Below are 17788 nucleotides of genomic sequence, written 5' to 3' on the forward strand. Positions count from 1 at the left end.
AAATACAAAAAATCTTGAATAGCCAAAGCTATCTTGAGAAAGAAGAATGGAACTGGAGGAATCAACCTGCCTGACTTCAGGCTCTATTACAAAGCCACAGTTATCAAGACAGTATGGTACTGGCACAAAGACAGAAATATTGATCAATGGAACAAAATAGAAAGCCCAGAGATAAATCCATGCACATATGGACAACTTATCTTTGACAAAGGAGGCAAGAATATACAATGGATTAAAGACAATCGCTTTAACAAGTGGTGCTGGGAAAACTGGTCAACCACTTGTAAAAGAATGAAACTAGACCACTTTCTAACACCATACACAAAAATAAACTCAAAATGGATTAAAGATCTCAATGTAAGACCAGAAACTATAAAACTCCTAGAGGAGAACATAGGCAAAACACTCTCCGACATACATCACAGCAGGATCCTCTTTGACCCACCTCACAGAATATTGGAAATAAAAGCAAAAATAAACAAATGGGACCTAATTAAACTTAAAAGCTTCTGCACAACAAAGGAAACTATTAGCAAGGTGAAAAGGCAGCCTTCAGAATGGGAGAAAATAATAGCAAATGAAGCAACTGACAAACAACTAATCTCAAAAATATACAAGCAACTCCTACAGCTCAACTCCAGAAAAATAAATGACCCAACCAAAAAATGGGCCAAAGAACTAAATAGACATTTCTCCAAAGAAGACATACAGATGGCTAACAAACACATGAAAAGATGCTCAACATCACTCATTATCAGAGAAATGCAAATCAAAACCACTATGAGGTACCATTTCACGCCAGTCAGAATGGCTGCAATCCATAAGTCTACAAGCAATAAATGCTGGAGAGGGTGTGGAGAGAAGGGAACTCTCTTGCACTGTTGGTGGGAATGCAAACTAGTACAGCCACTATGGAGAACAGTGTGGAGATTCCTTAAAAAACTGGACATAGAACTGCCTTATGATCCAGCAATCCCACTGCTGGGCATACACACTGAGGAAACCAGAAGGGAAGGAGACACGTGTACCCCAATGTTCATCGCAGCACTGTTTATAATAGCCAGGACATGGAAGCAACCTAGATGTCCATCAGCAGATGAATGGATAAGAAAGCTGTGGTACATATACACAATGGAGTATTACTCAGCCATTAAAAAGAATACATTTGAATCAGTTCTAATTAGATGGATGAAACTGGAACCTATTATACAGAGTGAAGTAAGCCAGAAAGAAAAACACCAATACAGTATACTAACGCATATATATGGAATTTAGAAAGATGGAAACAATAACCCTGTGTACGAGACAGTAAAAGAGACACCAATGTATAGATCAGTCTTATGGACTCTGTGGGAGAGGGAGAGGGTGGGGAGATTTGGGAAAATAGCATTGAAACATGTATAATATCACGTATGAAACGAGTCGCCAGTCCAGGTTCGATGCACGGTACTGGATGCTTGGGGCTGGTGCACTGGGATGACCCAGAGAGAGGGGAGGGGAGGGAGGAGGGTGGAGGGTTCAGGATGGGGAACGCGGTTATACCTGTGGCGGATTCATTTCGATATTTGGCAAAACTAATACAATATTGTAAAGTTTAAAAAAAAAAAAAAAAAAGAAATGGGAATACCAGACCACCTTACTAGCCTCCAGAGAAATCTGTATGCAGGTCAAGAAGCAACAGTTAGAACTGGACATGGAACAACAAATTGGTTCCAAATCAGGAAAGGAGTATGTCAAGGTTATATATTGTCACCCTGCTTATTTAACTTATATGCAGAGTATATCATGAAAAATGCTGGGCTGGATGAAGCACAAGCTGGAATGAAGATTGCCAGGAGAAATATCAATAACCTCAGATATGCAGATGACACCACCCTTAGGGCAGAAAGCAAAGAAGAGCTAAAGCAGCCCTTGATGAAAGTGAAAAAGGAGAGTGAAAAAGTTGGCTTAAAACTCAACATTCAGAAAACTAAGATCATGACATCTGATCCTATCACTTCATGACAAATAAATGGGGAAACAATGGAAACATTGAGAGACTTTATTTTTGGGGCTCCAGAATCACTGCAGATGGTGATTACAGCCATGAAACTAAAAGACACTTTCTCCTTGAAAGAAAAGCTATGACCAACCTAGACAGCATATTAAAAAGCAGAGACATGACTTTGCCAACAAAGGTCTGTCTAGTCAAAGCTATGGTTTTTCCAGTGATTATGTATAGATGTGAAAGTTGGAGTATAAAGAAATCTGAACATAGAAGAATTGATGCTTTTGAACTGTGGTGTTGTAGATGACTCTTGAGAGTCCCTTGGACTGCAAGGACATCAAACCAGTCCATCCTAAAGGAAATCAGTCCTGGATATTCATTGGAAAGAAGCTGGAACTCCAATACTTTGGCCACCTGATGCGAAGAGTTGACTTATTTGAAAAGACCCTGATGCTGGGAAAGATTGAAGGCAGGAAGAGAAGGGGATGACAGAGGATGAGATCGTTGGATTGCATCACTGACTCGATGGACATGAATTTGAGTAAGCTCTGGTAGTTGGTGAAGGACAGGGAAGCCTGGTGTTTTGCAGCAGTCCATGAGGTCACAAAGAGTTGGACATGACTGAGTGATTGAACTGAATTGAAGTGATTTGCAACCTTACTATTAATGATTGTAGTAAACTTTGCCTTTTTTTTTTTTTTTGCATTTTAAATCTGTTCTCTAAAAATTGGAATGAAATAAAAAGAGATTGCAGTAATAACATTCTCTATTTTGTTGTATTTAGGACCCTATTGTGTTCACTGGAACAATGAGGAAAAATCTGGATCCCTTTAATAAGCATACAGATGAGGAACTATGGAATGTCTTAGAAGAGGTAATTTATTAAATATGATAAACTTGTTAGCATCAATATCTCATGTGTGTACATTTAAAAGCATTGTAGGTAATTAAGGGAGCTTAACAGTTTAATTGACTTCATTTACCTCCTAGAAGAACATTGATGACATGGATGTACTTAAAATATGTTTATGATGCAATGAGTAAATATGAAAACCAACAGTATAATTCATCATGTTTCCATTTTACCTTTTTCCCTAGAACCCAAAACAATTAGATACATTACATTTCTTGCCCTTCAGTTCAGTTCAGTTCAGTTGCTCAGTCGTGTCTGACTCTTTGTGAGTCAATCACAGCAGGCCAGGCCTCCCTGTCCATCACCAACTCCTGGAGTTCACTCAAACTCATGTCCATTGAATCAGTGATGCCATCCAGCCATCTCATCCTCTGTTGTCCCCTTCTCCTCCTGCCCCCAATCCCTCCCAGCATCAGGGTCTTTTCCAATGAGTCAACTCTTCGCATGAGGTGGCCAAAGTATTGGAGTTTCAGCTTCAACCTCAGTCCTTCCAATGAACACTCAGGACTGATCTCCTTTAGGATGGACTGGTTGGATCTACTTTCAGTCCAAGGGACTCTCAGGAGTCTTCCCCAACACCACAGTTCAAAAGCATCAATTCTTTGGCACTCAGCTTTCTTCACAGTCCAACTCTCACATCCATACATGACCATTGGAAAAACCATAGCCTTGACTAGATGGATTTTTGTTGGCAAAATAATATCTCTGCTTTTGAATATGCTATCTAGGTTGGTCATAACTTTCCTTCCAAGGAGGAAGCGTCTTTTAATTTCATGGCTGCAGTCACCATCTGCAGTGATTTTGGAGCCCCAAAAAACAAAGTCTGACACTGTTTCCACTGTTTCCCCATCTATTTCCCATGAAGTGTTGGGGCCAGATGTCATGATCTTAGTTTTCTGAATGTTGAGCTTTAAGCCAACTTTCTCACTTTCCTCTTTTTTGCCCTTAGTAGAACACTAAACCAGGTGGTAAAATTATGTGTTCAAATTCTCCTAGTGACCTAGTGAATTAATTACCTTAATTTGCAACATTCATTTTTATTCCTTTGGTCTTAGGAAATATCTACTATATGGCAATATCAGTTGTTTTTCATTGTTAACAGAAAGATAAATGAGATCATGCCAGTAACATGGTATGAAATTTCATAAGAAAGAATTTATTAAAGGTATATTATACATTTGAAAAGTGATAATTATTTATTAGCAGCTGCATCATTCAATGCTGCAGAGCATATGCTGGTCACAGAACTCTGGAGCTTTTGCTGAGGCTTTGTACTAAGTTCATTTCTAGAGGATTTTCTATTATTTATATCATATTTCTCTTTGGCCCACTACTTTGAATCTCCTCAGTCTTGCATGAAAAGGGTTTTGACTGTTAAGGTGCTCTTTTGTTTTTTAATGTTAATTATTTTTGTGGATTTTCCCTAGTTTTGCAAATTTATTCTAAGGTACTGATGGCAGAAACTCTACCTAGACTTCTAAATAATAGGCAGACTTCTAGGCTCTTATAGAAAATACCTAGCCAGGTCTTTTACCTTGAAAAAGTATGTGTTGCACAAATAGGCAGTGAATATTTACTTTCTCTTATTTTAGAGAATTGTATCTTATTTTTTTGTCAAAAATACCAGAAAGCAATTGCTCACATTGTTGTTTTGCCTCAGTGTTTTTATCTTTTGGTGTCACTCTTCCAGGGATAGCACTGAGATGTGTAATTCATAAAGGGCCTTTGACTATGAGTCAACAGATTTGGAGGTCTGAGAACTTCCTGCCAGTAATTCTGGTTTCTGAAGGTTGTCAGCACTGGGTCTTTACACACCCACCCTGCTTTCCAGCGATTGTGGTAATTTTATTTTCCTAAATCAGGCTGTTACTTCACCTTACCCTAATTGGAAAACAGTGGGCCTCTGATTCATTTAAATTTTTAAGTCTTTCTACAGTGAAATTCTAGAAGAAAAGAGGTGGGGAGAACAATAAACCACTAAGTGTAAATAAAGGTAGGATGATAGACTGTTCTCGTGGTCATAGGATGCATTTACTGGTGAAATTGGGACACTGGTATATCCCTGTTTATTTCTGAGCTTGTGATCTCTCTTCAGAGATTATCAGAAAAATTACTTTTAAATTTTAGAAAACATTATTCCATGGACAGAAAAGAAATGTTAGCTGGAGACAAATCCTGTTAAAAACTCTCTTAGAACTTAGCACTAACTTGTCAATTCACCTGAAGGAGCTAAAATTAAAATAAAATTTAGTAGCCTCTCAATTCTAAAATTATGAATGGTACATGATACTAAGATCTACATTTATTTAGACTACATTTGGAACTTTCCATAAACAGAAATAAATATGAGTTTATGCACAAAGTAAAGTGTGTGGTTTCTGTTATTGCTTCTGAAATTAACCCTATTATTTTAGTGATATATCTTAAAGTGAGAAATCACCCCATCATTGTGTTCCTCTGGGAATTATTTCTTTATGTCCTTTGTATATGTTGTTTACCGATCTTCACTGGAAAACTTGTAAATCTCATAAAGAAATCATTCCTAGAGGAACACAATGATGGGATGATTTCTCAGTCTAAGCAATGAGGTCAGTTTTTAGGTGGATTAAAAACCCCAGTCATTGCTTTATAAATAAAGCCAAAGTGAAAATGTCAATCAAAACTAATACAGTTGACCTGAGAGTAAGAGGGCACCCATTTTACTCTTTAAGAACTTTAACTAAAAGGAAAAGATGCTTTTAAAATTTTTTTAAAGTCCTCTATTTCTGCCTCCTCATTCTCTCCTGTTAGAGATGAACGTCCATAAGGAAGATAGCCCTATGGATGCTGTCCCTCTCATCTTGGTTATTTTTCAAAATATGTTAAAAATATGTTTTTCAATTTCTGAAAAATAGCCAACTTACTATACACTAAAGAATGTTCATTAGAAGTTAGAGAACCTAAAAAAACAACAGCAGGTCTACAAATATATAGAGTAGTGCTTAAAAATGAAGCACTTTATCACTCAAAGATTAAAAGAGCACAGTAGATAAAACTCTGGAAATGAATCAGCAGTGTGTTGCTTCCTCTGAAAAAACAAAACAGTTTTGATCCAGGAGTTTACAATTGAGAATATAGTATTTCATGTCAAAACTGTGCAGAAAACATCCAGATATGTGAACCGTTGATAGTATCTCTGTTAAAATACGTGTATGTCTCATCACACAGGAAGCCAAGATACAGAAATCTGGGCATCAGCAACCTGTACACACGGTTCAGTCCTTGCTATGGCAACAGGTCATAGGCCCATTTCCCAGGGGCCTTGTATTTAGGTGAACAAGCTCCCCTTTACTTCATTTACTGCTGGCTCTGCTCTGGTAATAGCTCTTCCCCATTTGCTGATTGCATTTCACTGTCTCTTTCCAGCCCACACCAGCCTTTCATTTTGAAAAGTAAGGGTTCACAAAATGTGGAAACCATCTTACATCTGTGTTAACCTTCTGTGAGGGACATTGGCACCTGGTTGAGAAAGATGGTTTATTTACTAGGTTATTTGAAAGTGTTTATGATGATAGAACTGAGATGTCCTATAAGTTCAGCTTATTATTTTCAGTTTTGCTGTAGTTTATTATTTTCCCAAGCTCAAAAATGATCTGAACTATTCTATACAAGATATGTAATTTCAAATAGTGTTATTTTCTCTGTTTTTCTTAAATTACCAACTTTTTAAAAAAAAGTTTTCCATAGTTTAAAGTTAGATATTATGATATCTTGGGGACAGTTAATTGTTGTTATAAGGAATATATTTCTTTCATAATGATATTTAATGAGAAAATAGAATTATATAAAATTATGTATGGATTTATTTCCTATCTTATAGAAACAGGTTATGTCACAAGATAAGATGCACTTGTCGCTTCATTCATACTTCCAATAAATGTGTATTGAGAGTTTTTTGGATAGGCAGTGTTGCAATGGCACCCCACTCCAGCACTGTTGCCTGGAAAATCCCATGGACGGAGGAGCCTGGTGGGGTCCATGGGGTCGCTAAGAGTTGGACAAGACTCAGCGACTTCACTTTCACTTTTCACTTTCATGCATTGGAGAAGGAAATGGCAACCCACTCCAGTGTTCTTGCCTGGAGAATCCCAGGGACGGGGGAGCCTGGTGGGCTGCCATCTCTGGGGTCTTACAGAGTCAGAAAGGACTGAAGTCACTTAGCAGCAGCAGCAGCAGCAGCAGTGTTGCAGATTCTGAGGCTATCACAGTTACCAGAAGAGACAAAGTCTCTACCTTTTGGAGTTTATTTTCCTATAGAGAAGGTAAAAAGAAAACCACCAATGTGTGTAATAAAGTCTCAGTACTGAAACATGCAGGGAGAAGAATAAAGTAGAACATGAGGAGAGGATAGCTGACAGCACTATTAACAATGGGCAATATCTGTTGATCCCTTCATATCAACCTCTGTTGTAGATTCTACAGGTACTGACTCACATTATACTCTAACAATGTTAGGAGGAAGACACTTTGTTACAATATTATAGTCTTATTTAGAGTTTAGGAAGCTAAGATAGATTAAGCTCAGGAAATTTCCCAGTTGGCAGACCAGGCCGGACTTATGCCTAGGCCGTCTAAGTTCAAGGTCCCAATTTTCTGTTTTAAAAATTTCAAATCACAGGAACATGAAAGGAATGGTATGATGAACACATATATAACTTCACCAAAATTCACCAGTTGTTCATATTTTTTCTGTATTTGCTTTCTCTCTTCTATCATCTATACTTTGCTGAACTGTTTGAAAGTAAGTTGCAGAAACTTTTTTTAAAGTTGCAACTCATCCTATATACATAAACATGCACTTTTAAAAAACAAGAACATTCTCCTAATTGCTGAGGTCCAGCCCCGGCTGATCCAGGGTATTCGAAGGAGAGACGGCGTCGGTGACTTATTTAAATATTAATTAGAGATATAAAGAGTAAGAGAATGAGGATAGCTCAGTAGGAAAAGTCAGTGGAGAAAAGAGGCTGAGTAGCTTGGTTTACGCGGAAAATCAATATAACCTGTGACACCAGGTTAGCTCTGACCACAGAGGCCGCAGGCACCCTCTCGAATAGCAGAAGGTGCCCCACCTTAGACACCTTCTCGAGTGGGTCTTAGAAGCCCAGGCAAATAAATGATCGCAGAGGACCTCTGCACTCCAGATGGAGACTCAGCCGGAATGTGAGAAGAAAGAATGACATGGGGAGACCAAGCTTTGGTGAGCAAGGCCCATAGCTTTATTTTCAACAGGGTTTTTTATACCCTAAGTTACACATAGAGGATAATAGGGGATGCAAAGTCAGCAGTCTTTGACCCTTATCAAAAACTAGGTGTTTTTTTTTTTTTTTTTTTTCCTGCAAATTTATCATATACAAATGGTTTAGGTGATTTACATCATCTTCTGGCCAGAAGGCCTATTAACATTTTATGACTCTTGACAAAGGTTTGTCAACCGTAAGACTTATTTTCTCTAAGAGTAATTATTTTAAGGTTTGGCGCCATCCTCCAAAGGTGTTAGATAAAATTGCATTCCTATAGGGCAGAGGTGTAATGGGTTTACAACAAAGGAAAGAATTTATTACCTTAAGGGTCTAAAGTTGCTAACACCAAGGTCACTACTTATTTTTTCTACATACCAACTATATTAATTAATACACATTCAAGGATACAATACAGGGAATGTGGAAGCTTGGCAGCAATCATTGGCTCATCAATGAAATCTTTTACTAGTTTTATTCTGACAGTTTCTAACTCCCTGAGAGGCTCTAAGCTATTTGAATATCTTAAGCTTCCCATGCCTCTTGAGGCTGGGAGACTGTAAACAATCGTATGCATAGCTGTAGGAGTCCGGGTAAACTTGTCAGGCGAGTTAGAGAGCTATCTGAGGGGTTTAGATTTAAACACTCCTAATGCCCAGGAACTTTATTAATTGCAGCTGTAAGTTAACTCTTTTTCAGAGAGAGCGAGATGGTGGTAGGGGACAGCTCCCAGTAAAGTCAGAGGTGAGAGCACAAAGCAATAAAGTAGGCAGACTCTGGTTTTGTGGAGGGTAGATGCTCGAGAATATCCAGGGGGACTCCTGGGGCTCGATCCCACCTTTGCGTATGCCAAGCCTCCTTCGTCATGACCTTTGCCATGAGTGGAGTGCCTCTCGCCGGCTCCCGGCACCTAATGTTCCTAATAACATTATGCTAATATCTCACTCAAGAAATTTAATAGTAATATTACACTATTGGGCTTCCCTGATAGCTCAGTTGGTAAAGAATCTGCCTGCAATGCAGGAGACCCTAGTTGGATTCCTGGGTCTGGAAGATCCCCTGGAGAAGGGATAAGCTACCCACTCCAGTATTCTTAGGCTTCCCTGGTGGCTCAGCTGGTAAAGAATCCACCTGCAATGCGGGAGACCTGAGTTCGATCCCTGAGTTGGGAAGATCCCTTGGAGAAGGGAAAGTTAACCCACTCCAGTATTCTGGCCTGGAGAATTCCATGGACTGTTGTCCATGGGGTCTCAAAGAGTTGGATATGACTGAACGACTTTCACTTCACTTCGCTGTATTACACTATTATCTGATATGTTTTCAGATTCTCCAGTTGTAACTCCTAGTTATTGTCTACTGTCTCTTTTGTCTTTTTTTCCCTTCAAAAAATTATAACTTGATTATATGATTACACTACAAAGGGTCTTATTTGCAGCATTGTCATAACCATCCCTGATCCATAAATGAAGTTAGAGTCTCAGAAAACCATGTGTTCTGGAAAACATTTTCACCTCACAACAGCTTATTCCTTGTCAGGCATTTGTAGACAACTTGAAGGAAAGTAAAAATCAGATTAGTGGTGAGATATCACCTGAGTCACCAGTAGGTTTGAGGTTATTTCCTCACAGTCATCATGTCAGTCTTAAGAAAGACCAATTTGCATTTACAAGGATTTCCAAAGTCAACTCAGAAGGAAAAGAGAAAGTCTTGCCAGTGTTACACTCTTGATCAGTCCCATCACTTGAGTTTAGATTTATGGAATATGTTTCATAGAATATTCAGTAAGGCTTCTTCCTTGTAATGAGATGGGCGGGGCGGGGGGGGGTGATTAAGCTGACTTCCATTTTATAATTTTCAATGGAGCCATTTATCTCATAATCCATATCTTATCCTTCAAATTTTGCATATTTTTCATGCTATCACTAAATACTAATACCATGTTTAATCCTTACTCAGAATTCCCATTTCTATGGATTAGACTTTCAAAAGGAACACAATTCAGGATAACATTCATGGAAGTACTCCAGCATTTAGGATACCATGAAAACATTGCCCACTCACCTTGGTGTTCTGTAATTTGCCTTTGTAATTCTGTGTACCTGCTAATTGGCCATCACTCATCAATCTTTAATCCTTTAATTTGAAGTGTATTTACTCTCTGTTCTTTAATTTCAAGCACAGTCTGAATTTTGTTCTTAATCTATAACATTTTATGACTCGACAAAGGTTTGTCAACCGTAAGACTTATTTTCTCTAAGAGTAATTATTTTAAGGTTTGGCGCCATCCTCCAAAGGTGTTAGATAAAATTGCATTCCTATAGGGCAGAGGTGTAATGGGTTTACAACAAAGGAAAGAATTTATTACCTTAAGGGTCTAAAGTTGCTAACACCAAGGCCACTACTTATTTTTTCTACATACCAACTATATTAATTAATACACATTCAAGGATACAATACAGGGAATGTGGAAGCTTGGCAGCAAGCATTGGCTCATCAATGAAATCTTTTACTAGTTTTATTCTGACAGTTTCAAGTCTGGGGTAAATAACTTCTTGTGTTGTGGTCTTGTTTTCCTGAGTTTTCACTGAAAAACATTTATGAAATTCTTCAAAGGAGACATACATGAATAGACACATGAAAAGATGCTCAGCATTATTAATTATTAGAAAAATGCAAATCAAAACCACAATGAGGTACAAACTCATACCAGAGTGGCTATCATCAAAAAGTTTATAAATAATAAATGCTAGAGAAGATGTGGGAAAAAAGGAACTCCAACACACTGCTGTGTGTGTATGCTCAGTCATGTTTGACTTTTTGCAACTCTATGAACTGTAGCTGGCCAGACTCCTTTGTCCACAGGATTTTCCAGGCAGGAATACTGGAGTGGGTTGTTATTTCCTTCTTCAGAGGATCTTCCTGACCCAGGGATCAAACCCACATTTCTTTCATCTCCTGCATTGGTAGCTGGATTTTTTACCATTGAGCCACTTGGGAAATCCCCAACACACTGTTGGTGGGAATGTAAATTGATATGTGGAAAACAGTATGGAAGTTCCTAAAAAAACTAAAAATAGAGCTACCACATGAGCCAGTAATTATACTCCTGGGTAGATATCTGGGGGAAATGGAAATACTAATTTGAAAAGATACATGCACCCCAGCATTCATTGCTGCACTCTTTGCAATAGCCAAAATATAGAAGGAACTCAAGTGTGTGTCAACAGAAAATTGGTTTAAGAAGATGTGGCACCATACACACATAAATATATATATATATATTTATATTTATATGTATATATGTATGTATATTGTGTTATACAGACATAAAAAGTAATGAAATATTGCTTTTTGAAGCAACATGGATAGACCTAGAAACTCATCCTAAGTGAAGTCAGAGAAAGACAAATATTACTAATATCACTTATATGTGGATTCTAAAAATAAAATAAAGCAAATTAATGTATATATAAAAAGAAACAGACTCACAGACATAGAAAGTAAACTTACGGTTACCAAAGGGGAAAGAGAGGAATCAATCAGGAGTATGAAATTCACAGATGCAAACTACTATACATAAAATAGAGAAGCAACAAGGATTTACTGTATAGCACAGGCAACTAGAGTACCTTACAGTAAGGGATTAGATCTGATAGACAGAGTGCCTGAAGAACTATGGACGGAGGTTCATGACATTGTACAGGAGGCAGTGATCAAAACCATCCCAAATAAAAAGAAATGTAAAAAGGCAAAATTGTTGCCTGAGGAGGCCTTACAAATAGCTGAGAAAAGAAGAGAAGTGAAAAACAAAGGAGAAAAGGAAATATATACTCATCTGAATGAAGAGTTCCAAAGAATGACAAGGAGAGATAAGGAAGCCTTCCTAAGTGAAAAATGAAAAGAAATAAAGGAAAACAATAGGGTGGGAAAGACTAGAGATCTCTTCAAGAAAATTAGAGATACAAAGGGAACATTTCATCAAAGATGGGCACAATAAAGGACAGAAAAGGTATGGACCTAACAGAAGTAGAAGATATTAAGGAAAGGTGGCAAGAATACACAGAAGAACTATACAAAGGAGATCTTAATGACCCAGATAACCATGATGGTGTGATGCCTCACCTAGAGCCAGACATCCTGGGGTGCGAAGTCAGATGGGCCTTAGCAAGCATCTCTATGAACAAAGGTAGTGGAGGTGATGGAATTCCAGTTGAGCTATTTCAAATCCTAAAAGATGATGCTGTTGAAGTGCTGCACTCAATTTGCCAACAAATTTGTAAAACTCAGTAGTGGCCACAGGACTGGAAAAGGTCAGTTTTCATTCAAATCTCAAAGAAAGGCAATGGCAAAGAATGTCCAAACTACTTCACAGTTGCACTCATCTTACACACTAGTAAAGTAATGCTCAAAATTCTCCAAGCCAGGCTTCAACAGTAAGTGAACTGTAAACTTCCAGACGATCAAGCTGGATTTAAAAAGGCAGAGGAACCACAGATCAAATTGCCAACATCTGTTGGATCATTGAAAAAGCAAGGGAGTTTCAGAAAAATGTCTACTTTTGCTTTATTGACTATGCCAGAGCCTTTGATTTTGTGGATCACAACAAACTGTGGAAAATTCTTAAAGCCATGGGAATACCAGGCCACCCGACCTGCCTCCTCAGAAATCTGTATTCAGGTCAAGAAGGAACAGTTAGACCCAGACAGAACAATGGACTGGTTCCAAATTGGGAAAGGAGTATGTCAAGACTGTATATTGTCACCCTGCTAATTTACTTACATGTAGAGTACATCATGTGAGATGCTGGGCTGGATAAAGCACACATTGCAATCAAGACTGCCAGGAGAAATATCAATAACCTCAGATATGCAGATGACACCACCCTTATGGCAGAAAGCGAAGAACTAAAGCACCTCTTGATGAAAGTGAAAAAGGAGAGTGAAAAACCTGGCTTAAAACTCAACATTCAAAAAAAGAAGATCATGGCATCTGGTCCCATCACTTCATGACAAATAGATGTGGAAACAATGGAAACAGTGAGAGACTTTATTTTTTGGGCTCCAAAATCACTGCAGAGGGTGACTGCAGCCATGAAATTAAAAGACAATTTCTTCTTGAAAGAAGAACTATGACCAACCTAGACAGCATATTAAAAAGCAGAGACATTACTTTGCTGACAAAGATCTGCCTAGTCAAAGCTATGGTTTTTCCAGCAGTCATGTATGGATGTGAGTGTTGGACCATAAAGAAAACTGAGTCCCAAAGAATAGACGTTTTTGTACTGTGCTGTTGGAGAAGACTCTTGAGAGTCCCTTGGACTGCAAGGAGATCCAACCAGTCCATCCTAAAGGAAATCAGTCCTGGGTGTTCATTGGAAGGACTGATGCTGAAGCTGAAACTCTAATACTTTGGCCACCTCATGTGAAGAACTGACTCATTTGGAAAGACCCTGATGCTGGGAAAGATTTAGGGGAGGAGGAGGAGATGACAGAGGATGAGATGGTTGGATGGCATCACCAACTTGAAGGACATGAGTTTGAGCAGGCTCGGAGAGTTGGTGATGGACACTGATGATGGAAGCCTGGTGCACTGCAATCCATGGGGTGGCAAAGAGTCAGACAGGACTGAGCGACTATACTGAACTGACTGATAGTAAATTACAGTGGAAAATAATCTGAAGGATATATATATATATATAAACTGATTCACTTTGCTGTATACCTGAAACTAAAATAATATAGTAAATAAATTACAGTTAAAAAAAAACTTTTCAAAATTATAACATTGAAGAAAACACACTTGACTTGTTCACAATTATGGAATTAAACATGAGAAAGAATCATCACCAAAATAGCTCTAGTTTTACAGATCTATGAGGTACAATTTGCCATTGTTTGAATTTATTTTTTTTTTTAGACATTTGGACCTTGCAAAATGGTAAAGTGCTGATAAGATTATATATTTAGAGAACCATACTTCCTACAATCAATATATATATATATATATTTAATTTACTTTAGTAACTCCTTTACAAAATCTATTTTTGGGAAATCTGACTCATCCATAGCGTCCTTTTAACTTTTCTGTTCAAATAATACTGAGAGAAATAGCTTAGTTTTTTGAGAGACTTTCTTAACTAATCCTTAAGTCGGTGTGGGGGACACTGAAACCTTTTTGTCCTGAGTTGACTCCACCATTTTCCTCAGTGAAAACTCTTTGGAAAGAGTTCTCCCCATCATCTGGCTGTACATGTAAGATACATAAGAAGTCCTGAGGACATCAAAGCTCTAGCGTCTAAGAGGCTTGTCTACTTCAGTAGTTGTTTAAGAAAATGTCATTCTTCTTTCTATATGCACAGGTTCAACTTAAAGAAATCATCGAAGAGCTTCCTGATAAAATGGATACTGAATTAGTAGAATCTGGATCGAACTTAAGTGTTGGGCAAAAACAACTGGTGTGCCTTGCCAGGAATATTCTCAGAAAAAATCAGATATTGATTATTGATGAAGCCACAGCACATGTGGATCCAAGGTATGGAGCTGAGATTCATGAAACTTGGAATCTGAATTTTAAATATAGTAAATGGGAAATATTTAGTGATGTTGAGAAATGTTTTTTATGTGCTCTGTTTGCCCCAAAGACATCTCCTGATAACAATAATTCCAGAAAACAGAGGAAGAAATCAAAACGTGGTAATAATGTTGTTATCAGGCATCCTGAGAAAGCTAGATTTGTAAATCCAGCTCCTGATAGTTTCAAGTAATTTGGCAGGAAGAAAACTTTCCATTGTTTTATGAAAAGTAGTAAGTTTCCAAGTAGACTTTCCCCTGGGTTGGGAAGATTTCATGGAGCAGGAAATGGCAACCCACTCCAGTATTTTTGCCTGGGAAATCCCATGGACAGAAGAGCCTGGTGGGCTATAATCCATGAGGTTGCAAAAGAGTCAGACACAATTTAGCAACTAAACAACAACAACAAAGACTTTTTATACTTAGTGTTTCAAGAGCAGGATTATGTCTTAACTATTGATTATTAAAAGCATAAAAATATCATGTGATATTTTCAAGTCTTAAGTCTGCTTTTCCTGTCTTTACTTAACTAAATGCAATTCTTTGATTCCAGCACTGATGAGTTAATACAAAAAAAGATCCGTGAGAAATTTGCACAGTGTACTGTGCTAACCATTGCACACAGGTTGAGCACCATTATTGACAGTGACAGGATAATGGTAAGGCCCTCACCTATGGGATTTCTATTGTCTCCATTTACCTTCAATTTTTAAATTTATTCTTCCTTGTATAACTTGATTAAAACTTCTAATTAATTAATTAATTCTTTTTTTTCTCTCATCCTTTACAATAACTCAAGTACTTAAGCGTAGTTTCAGAATGTACTATTAAATAATACATTCAGTAATTTTCTATTTCCATTTAAAAGTTTATTTGAATTGCTGTTTTTTTAAGGTATCCAACCATGAAAATATTCCAAACTCACAATGCGACTTCAGATTTCAGAGTGGTGCAGCAAAGTCATTTTTACTGTGTCACAGTTCTTTCAGCTTTTTTGTATTCCCTTAATAAAAACAGCATTTCATTACACTGCCAGGCAGTTGTTAGGTGAAGTTGAAGAATTTCCAAGTTGTTGGGACATTCACAATACGTGCTCTCAGAGGGGAGTCATGGAGGAGAAGACGCCTAATGAGAAAAAGTATTTAAACAGAAAGGATTTAATAAAGAAAATTTGTTACACAAGAATTGGAGGACTGGAAAAATGAATCACTGGGATAATAATTTTAGGAAGAAATGACTATGTTCTAGGATAGATCTCCAGACCTAAGACTCAGAGAAGAAGTCTTATGAGTCAGTGCTGAGTCCTCCAGTTCAGTTCAGTTCAGTACAGAAATTAAAAGATGCTTACTCCTTGGAAGGAAAGTTATGACCAAACTAGCTAGCATATTCAAAAGCAAAGACATTACTTTGCCAACAAAGGTCTGTCTAGTCAAGGCTATGGTTTTTTCAGTGGTCATGTATGGCTGTGAGAGTTGGACTGTGAAGAAAGCTGAGCGCCAAAGAATTGATGCTTTTGAACTGTGGTGTTGGAGAAGACTCTTGAGAGTCCCTTGGACTGCAAGGAGATCCAACCAGTCCATTCTAAAGGAGATAAGTCCTGGGTGTTCTTTGAAAGGACTTATGCTAAAGCTGAAACTCCAGTACTTTGGCCACCTCATGCGAAGAGTTGACTCATTGGAAAAGACCCTGATGCTGGGAGGGATTAGGGGCAGGAGAAGAAGGGGATGACAAAGGATGAGATGGCTAGATGGCATCACCGACTCGATGGACGTGAGTTTGAGTGAACTTCAGGAGTTGGTGACGGACAGGGAGGCCTGGTGTGCTGCGATTCATGGGGTCGCAAAGAGTCGGACATGACTGAGCGACCTCCAAGGGGAGGTCATTGTCTAGCTACTGGTCATATTTGTGAGTGAGCATGATGAGGCTAGTTCTCCATGTGCTGATAGAAGCTGGAGTTATGCTGCAGAAGTAGCAGAAAGGAGGGAGACCATTTGCTCTGTTTCCCACCTTCCTCCTCCCTCTAGTGCCCCCTACTGGCAGAACCTCACAAAGGGCCAGCAGGCCAAAGAGCCTCTGAAATATGATTTGCAGAGACAACTTCTGCATCACAGATGAAAGTGTAGAAAGAAAGGCAGATGGAGACTGAGTGACTGTAGATGGACAAGCAGCTAGTCTCTCTCTCTTATTTTTTTTTTTTACTAGCAAGTCTCTTATACAATGTATCCAGGCATTGCAGACACAGCAAGCTCCAAACTTTGGTCTCTGGATGTCTGTCTAGTGTCTTTCTTTCAGGTTTGATTGGCTCTTTCTTCCTTAGTAATTTAATATTTCCTTCCATAGCTTTATCTCCTCCATTTCTTTCTCCCTTCATTTTCTCTCTTTTTCTTTCTATTCTCTCTCTTTGTTCTTCCCCTCTGTTGCTTGCTGAGTTTCAATAGATTTTAGGTTGTGGCTTATTAAATGACAAGGAAATCATCCCTCAAAGGAAAAACCTTTGGCAGCAAATAAGCCCAAAAGAAGCAAGGTATTTACAGCCTAACCTAGTCTGGGTCAATGAGCTTATTTCACCCACTGTATAAATACTAGTCATCACAAGACTCCAGAGTATACAATTGATGCTGATTAGTGATGAAGTAAATAGATAAAGAAGGCCTGCACAATGCACAAGAGGCAGCAGATGGAATTAACCAGTGATTTTGATGGTCCACACTAAACAGGTAAGAATCAGGAATAAATGGTCAGTAATACCTCAAATTCCTTATGTCCAATGATATAATGGAACTTTTGACTTCTTGGGCAGTTTCTAGAAAATCACATCCCACCCTCCTCCCCATGCATTGTCAGGTGGGATCATCAGTGGGGACACTGAATAGATACCAGACTGTCAGCACTGAGGCAGTACCTGTAGCCTCACTCCCCTGATCTGAATATGCACAGAAGTGAGCTCTGTGGAGGCAGATGACAGGAGTCGGGGATTGCCAACCAAAGGGATGCTCTAGGCTCCAAGCAGTGCAGCTGTTCACAGGACAAGAACATCTCAGTA

At 38.4% G+C, this 17788-nt stretch overlaps 1 protein-coding gene across 1 annotated transcript in view; it reads left to right on the forward strand.

The window, feature by feature from the left end:
• The window catches only part of LOC147361869 (ATP-binding cassette sub-family C member 4-like), a 368491-nt gene that overhangs the window by 310351 nt on the left and 40352 nt on the right, over window positions 1-17788 (forward strand). Inside the window, exons 27-29 of the mRNA XM_086328626.1 lie at window positions 2772-2861; window positions 14535-14707; window positions 15299-15404. Coding sequence (XP_086184752.1) covers window positions 2772-2861; window positions 14535-14707; window positions 15299-15404 — 369 coding nt within the window. The remainder of the gene's footprint in view (window positions 1-2771; window positions 2862-14534; window positions 14708-15298; window positions 15405-17788) is intronic.

This window comes from Bos grunniens, chromosome 12 (assembly GCF_055505025.1).
Source record: "Bos grunniens cultivar Pamir isolate PY7600 chromosome 12, Bosgru_T2T1.0, whole genome shotgun sequence".
NCBI lineage: Eukaryota > Metazoa > Chordata > Mammalia > Artiodactyla > Bovidae > Bos > Bos grunniens.